This window comes from Cibotium barometz, chromosome 36 (genome assembly GCF_041138505.1).
Source record: "Cibotium barometz isolate CiBa-2024 chromosome 36, ASM4113850v1, whole genome shotgun sequence".
NCBI classification, from domain to species: domain Eukaryota; kingdom Viridiplantae; phylum Streptophyta; class Polypodiopsida; order Cyatheales; family Cibotiaceae; genus Cibotium; species Cibotium barometz.
Genome location: NC_141081.1, coordinates 32,396,251 through 32,403,383, shown reverse-complemented (window position 1 = coordinate 32,403,383; position 7,133 = coordinate 32,396,251). Strand labels below are relative to the sequence as shown.

The following is a 7,133-nucleotide window of genomic DNA, read 5'->3' as shown; positions in this document are numbered from 1 at the left end:
CATGACTTGTTGCATTTCATAAGAGTTGACTTTAGAAGCCTCTGTTCTCTTATAGAGAGGAGCATACTCATCGTCTAGGTCCACATGTATACATCGCTTCTTAGAATTATCTATGAAGTTCTACAAACCACAAAATAATACTGAAATTGTAACTAACTCCTTTCTTTTCTAAAATATACAGTGCAGTAAAACATTATCATTAATTTCATATAAGTTTGCGTTTCAAATAATATAAAAATTAATGCCATAACTCCATTGAGCTCTATAACAACACTTCTTGCTACCCTTATTGATACAATAACACTTCTTGATAGCAAAATAATTGAGCATAGAAAATCAATGAAAGTAAATATAACTTTTTGGTTTCACTTGAAGGCACCAGAAAGCCAAATCTCTCTTCATTGTTGTCCATGCCGCATAAATAGTATGTGAGGAAAGAGAAGATTTAGACGAAAGCTAAGAGGCTTCCTTGAGAGATTGAAGATTTGAATGGAGGAAAATTCAAATGGAGAAGAGTAGCTATTAAATTAGGAAAACTCGCCCAATGACAATCACCATAACTTATGAAAATGTACTAGAATAAAACTTAAGTGTGGTTAATTGCGTTGAAAAAAAAGAGCTTTTCATAATACTAAGTTCGCTTCCGAAGATATATTCAAGTTCTTTTAAAAAAATTTCCTATTTCCAATCAATATCTTCTAATTCCATGTTGTACTTATGTCAGAAATATAGTTGCATAATTACATATGTCAAATATCATTGTACTTGTTTTCTTACTTTATAAAGTACTAACTTTTCACATTTATGAATGTCTATTCACAGTGGTTGAAGTTACGTAAAATTTAAGAACATTAGAATAAAATAAACATTGAATCTCTTTAGAAAATTAAAAAAAAAGAGAATTTAGATTCGAAAAGAAGAAAGAGAAACCCAATATAATAATATTAATATTTTTATACTTTTTCAAAATTCTAAGAGGAGAGAGAAAGCCCTTTAAAGACCTATTTGGAGCTCGAATTTTTCCTAATGTACTAAAAACTCATTGATACATAGCTTTTAAACTAATAGAAACATAATTATGTTCAACATGAGTTGATTTATTTAAATAAATGGGATACAACATGGATGAGGTATAGTTAAGCTACACCTTTGTAACTTACATAATGGAGTAGGGTCCTTTTCCAAGTCTCCTTTTTTGAGATTTATTAGAATGAATGAGGTACAACATACAACATAGATGATGTTCAGTCAAGCTACACATTTTCCCCTTGCATAATGGACTTGTGCACAAATGTTTGTTAGAAGGTGCTTGGCTTTCCATGCCAACCTTCCAAGCATTCCAACAAGGGATGGATAATTCGTCCATCGAAGATGGCATCGAACACAATCTCAAAATCTTGGCCTGGTGATCTAGTGTGGGTGCCAGTTAGAAGCTGAGTTCCAAGCTCTTTTCTAACAAATTCATAAAGAGGAAGAGACCTGCAACAACAACAAGGTGCAAAAGAAACCATGCCATTGAATAAACACTTGGGAGGGTGTGTATGTGTGAAATAAGGTCGAGACGTGATTTTGATTTGAGATTGCAATATTCCTATTTTCATGAACTCTCTCTCTCTCTCTCTCTCTCACACACACACACACACACGCACACACACATGCACCTTTTGATTTGAGATTGCAATATTCCTATTTTCATGAACTCTCTCTCTCTCTCTCTCTCTCTCTCTCTCTCTCTCTCACACACACACACACACACACACACACACACGCACACACACATGCACCTTTTGATTTGAGATTGCAATATTCCTATTTTCATGAACTCTCTCTCTCTCTCTCTCTCTCTCTCACACACACACACACACACACACACACACGCACACACACATGCACCTCTCTCTCTCTCTCTCTCTCTCTCTCACACACACGCACACACACATGCACACCTCTCTCATTCTCTCTCTCTCTCTCTCTCTCACACACACACACATGCACACCTCTCTCTCTCTCTCTCTCTCTCTCTCACACACACACACCCCCCCTCTCTCTCTCTCCTCTACACTCTCTCTCTCTCTCTCTCCCCCCTCTACACACGCCTCTACACACGCCTCTCTCTCCTCTACACGCGCATGCACATCTGTCTCTCGTTCTCTCTCTCTCTCTCTCTCACATACATACCCCCCCCCTCTCCCTCTCTCTCTCTCTCTCTCCTCTACACGCGCGCGCGCACACAAAAATTGTTCGATCTGGACACACACACACACACACACACACACACACACACACACACATATATATATATATATATATATATGTGTGGATCAAGTGAATTTAGATCACTGACCTGCATTCGTAGATCTTGTTGGGCACACAAGGGTCTCCTTTACGTAATGCAACGCGGGCATTTACAAGAGCCGGGGGAAGGAGCAAGCTGAGTTCATCTTCAAACAAGGGTATCTTGTTGGCGATGACTGAGGTGACGCAGGGGTGCTTGATTGCATGCTCCACTAAGACATGGCGAAGCTTGGCAAGCAAAGGGTAAGAAGGGTTGACGGGGTCATCAGCATAAGAGAAAACAGGCAAATTATCCACCACGCAAAGCATCTCCTTCTCACAGGACCTCGAGGCTAGCAGCAGCCCATCGCTAATTGAGGTGCTTAATACATGCTTGCATGCAGTTGATATCGTATGCTTAACCGTGATTAGCAAATTCTCCTCTAAATGCCTCAAATCAATAGCTTGGCATAACCCCACCATGTACGTTGCGCTCATCATCATCAGCACATGCACTGCCTCAGCTGTCTTCCTTGCTGATATTAACCCTAGTGAATTAACATCTTGATTGTGCTGCTCAGCACTCTGCACGTGATTAGTAACCGGATTAGCCATATACTGCAGCTCCGATGTGTATGACGCCATGGCTATCTCAGCCCCTTTCAGCCCATAATCCAAGCTTGGATTAGGGCCACCGCTGAGATTAGACGGCAACCCATTATTATAAAAATCATTAACAAGCTCTGAGAATTGAGCAAACATGAGCTTGCCAATGGCGGCCAACGCTAATCTGACATTATCCATGGAGACGCCAATGGGGGTGCCTTGGAAGTTACCACCATGGATGGCTTTATCTCTGACAACATCAATGATGGGGTTATCATTAACAGAGTTAATCTCTCTTTGAATGGAGTGGGTGGCAAACCTAATGACTTCAATCTGGGGGCCTAACCATTGGGGTGAGGTTCTGAGGGCATATCTATCTTGCTTGGGTTTCTTCAATGGCTCAGTTTCATGCAGCTTTGCAGCAGCTTTCATGTAAGAGCTCCCTGCTAGCACCCACTCCATCACTGCAGCAGCTTCAATCTGTCCTGGATGGTGCTTTAATCTGTGCGTTAATGGATCAGTAAACTCAGGCTTGCCTTGCATGACCTCACAAAACAATGCAGATAACACCACTGCTAACAGAGATAATATATTTGCATCATAGCACACCATTGACCCTAACGCCGCCCCCACTGCAGTCCCATTCACTATCGCCAGCCCCTCCTTAGGCTTCAGCTCAAATGGCTCCTCTAACCCTACCATTAATAATGCTTCATTAGCACTAATCTCTTCACCTTCATTCGTATAAGCTCTAGCATTAGGCCTTGCGGTTAAAAGCCCTGCAATGTAAGAGAGAGGCACTAGATCACCTGATGCAGTAATCGTGCCTCTAAGAGGGAGCTTAGCACTAATCCCAGCATTAATCAAGCTCTCCATAGCCTGCAGGATCTCCCACCTGATGCCAGAGTAGCCCTGCATGAGGGTGTTGGTTCTGACCAGCATGGCCGCACGAGCCACATCGGGGGGAAGCACGTTAGAGCATTGCTGGCACGTGCGACACTTGGAATGTTGGCACGTGCCAAAGATCCCGGCGTTGAGGAATCGGATGAGCTCCTTCTGCAGCTCCATGCCTCGGTTGGTTCTCCGGTGTGACGTGGCCCCAAATCCGGTAGTAACACCATAGGTATCCAAACCTTTGGCGATATGATTGTTGATCCAATTCGAGCTCTCATCAACTCTCCCTTTTGCAGTCTCTTCATCAAGGATCACTCTGATCTTGCATGGCCTTCTGGCTATGGCGGCCACTTGTGCAACAGTAAGAGAGTCGCCCTCTATCTTGACCTCCTCTGGCTCAAAGAAAGCTCTCACCATCGCCTTCACCTCTTCCAAATGGCTCCCTTGCATCTGTGCAGAAGCTTGAACCCAGTTGAAAGGGTCCGGGCACTCCCCATTGCTGCAACAAGCTAGCCTTGCTCTCTTCATTGTGCGCAACTTGGATTGATCGAAAGATGATGGGGATGCAGGCGCCCCATTACCATGGATATGAAGCTTCTCGGCCAGCTACCATGTTGCTGCACACAGCAAATGGGTCACACTATCTTGTGGGTGAGTATATTTAGGTAAGAATGGGCATGCGGGTGGTTGTTGCCAAATTCTACCTATCAAGCTATGAGAAGATGTATTGAAGCCTTTGTTCACATAAATGCAAGCATTAGTGCATTGATTGAATCCACATGGTGGGCAAGCTATGGGGACTATGATTCATGAAGCTTAAGGCTCTCTTTGGCTTCTTTCCTCTCATGTGGCATTTATAAGCTCGCCCCTTGTTGTCCAATCAATACGTGCATGTCACACCCCTCCCCTATAACTTGTTATTTTAAGGTCAAGGAAAGTTTATTGCACTTCCTTGTCATCAACCTTCACTCTAAAGTAATTTATCCTTGGACAAAAGTATTTTAACAAGCATCTTTTCACCTTATGATCACATTTGCAAACCTTGAGACACCCTTTTTCCAATTCCTTATTAGCACATCCATAACCTAGTTATATCCTCCTTTCACCAAGTAATGCCACCAAAGCCAACCTTAAGTAGAAACAGTGTTACCCTTTAAAGTCGGAGTTCCTATGTGGGGCTTACATGCTAATTTTGTAGCTTTGTCCTTCTGTTATGCCTTCAATTCACATCTACTTCTATATACCTAGCTTTTAGCCATTGCATGTCCTTTTGCCACTTGGAAGGGTAGCCAAGTCTTCTTTTCTTAGGCGGAGACTTCATGCTTCTAGAAGTGTTTTTTGGTTCCTTGATGAAGACATGGCTTTTTCCTCTCTCTTTAAATTTGCAAGGAAGACAAGGGGCTTTCGTCTCTATCTCCCATATGCACCCCCTTGTCACTTGTTGCACACCCTTGCTTTATCCCCAGCCCCCAATCAAGTCATACAATCCCCCTCCATGATAAAGACTATTATCATTCACATGAACCTCTCCATGAATCATTAAAGAAACAATTATTTCTCCACTAGGCATCGAATGATTGTGTTTAAGATTAAAAAATTAAACCCATTATCTGTAAATTTTGGCATTTTAAATACACCCATTTTATAAATTGGAGGTAATAAACTACCCTTGTTTAGACTAAATCTATGGTTTTATGGGCATTAGGAAGCCCTACCCTACAAAGTAGAAAAATTTCATTAAATATTGTGTGTGTTTTTTCTTCAATGCAATTTTCAACAACCGTCCTCAAATTTTACAAGCATTTGATGACCCAAATGCCCAAAACGACAAACATGGCAATAGTCAGAAATTAAGCTTCGTAGGTAAGCTCACTTACCTAAGCCCACACTTTGCGACATCAAGGAGAGTGTGAAAAAAAATTGGAGTAGCTAGAAATCAAGCTTGGTATAGTAAGCTCACTTATATAGGGCCCACACTGTCACATCAAGGTGAGTGTGAAAAAAAAATGGAGATGTGATGCAGTTTGCACCTTTGAATTTTGATAGTAATGGCAAAAGTTCATGGTTGAATATATCAGATTTTGGGAGGTTTTAGTATAAATATCATCAAATTAATCCAAATTAGTAAAGAATTACCTCCAAGGTTTCAATTTGCACCTTTGAATTTTGATAGAACTTGCAAAAGTTCATAGTTGAATATATCAAAATTTGGGAGGCTGTAGTAAAAGAACCATCAAATTAATCCAAATAATTAGTAAAGAATTACCTCCAAGGTTCCAATTTTGAGAGGGTTTTTTTTTAAAGAGGCAAGGATTAAGGTTTGAATTTTCAAGGTTGGATAGAGTGTGGACTGAGACTATTGGACAGCAGGCTGCCAAGTGGCGATGTGTGGGCTACTTCGAGGTCACTATCCTCCGTCTCTGATTGGTCAACGTGGCGCTTCACTGTCGCAGCAGAATCGTGAAGCTAGCGAGCGCGTGGATCTCGTCAGCCCACAAGAAGACATGGCGTATGTCCGAAGGTGGACTTTGAACCTAATTTGTTTATTATCATCTTCAAAGTTCAGACGTAGAAAGAATATTCTAGATTTTTTGTTTTTATCTTTTTGGGTTGGAAGGTTACTCAAATTTGATGCCATTGCTTGGTAATTTGATGCCATTGCTTGGTAATTTTTATTATTTTATTATTGTTTTATCTTTTAGGGTTGGAAGGGTACTCAAATTTGATGCCATTTCTTGTTTTTTTTAATCTTTTTGGGTCAAATTTGATGCCATTACTTGCTAATTTTTATTATTTTTATCTTTTTGGGTTGGAAGGGTACTCAAATTTAATGCCATTACTTGGTTTTTATTATTATTATTTTATCTTCTTGGGTTGGAAGGGTACTCAAATTTGATGCCATTTCTTGGTTTTTTTAGTTATTATTTTTATCTTTTTGGGTTGGAAGGGTACTCAAATTTGATGCCATTACTTGGTAGAATCTACTCTTTTTCTTTTTCGTTTTGGAATGATACTCAAATTTTATGCCATTGCTTGGTAGAATCTAGCTTTTTTTTTCCATTTGATGCCATCACTTTCCTCTATAGGAGTGGGTAAATTTGGACCATGTACCTCCCTTTCGAGACAAGGGCGCTACTGCTGAGAGAGAGAGAGAGAGAGAGAGAGAGAGAGAGAGAGAGAGAGATTTCATAATACTTTGCAAAAGAAGTTTCCACCCAAACAGTGACAAACTTTCACTCTCCAAGACTTTCATTTAATGTATATAAAGTTAGTAATTACAAAATTTAGGAGTTATGAAGGATTTTCTACTAAAAACTTTCTAAAATTTCAAAACTTTCAGTATGCATTTATATAGTTGG

General features: G+C 40.4%; 1 protein-coding gene across 1 annotated transcript; it reads right to left on the bottom strand.

The window, feature by feature from the left end:
• Nucleotides 1-1,179: 1,179 nt before the first annotated feature.
• Nucleotides 1,180-4,579, bottom strand: LOC147617810 (phenylalanine ammonia-lyase-like). Its single transcript, XM_086775582.1, has 2 exons — nucleotides 2,345-4,579; nucleotides 1,180-1,479 (listed from the first exon to the last, which is right to left on the bottom strand). Exons 1-2 carry the CDS (start codon nucleotides 4,300-4,302, stop codon nucleotides 1,299-1,301), a joined length of 2,139 nt encoding a protein of 712 aa, XP_086631708.1. The 5' UTR covers nucleotides 4,303-4,579; the 3' UTR covers nucleotides 1,180-1,298.
• Between the last annotated feature and the right edge of the window lie 2,554 nt (nucleotides 4,580-7,133).

Coding starts and splice junctions, on each gene's coding strand:
- LOC147617810 (XM_086775582.1), bottom strand. CDS start 4,302: ATGAAGAGAGCAAGGCTAGCTTGTTGCAGCAATGGGGAGTGCCCGGAC. Junction 1,480..2,344: donor AACAAGATCTACGAATGCAG/GTCAGTGATCTA, acceptor TTGTTGTTGCAG/GTCTCTTCCTCTTTATGAAT.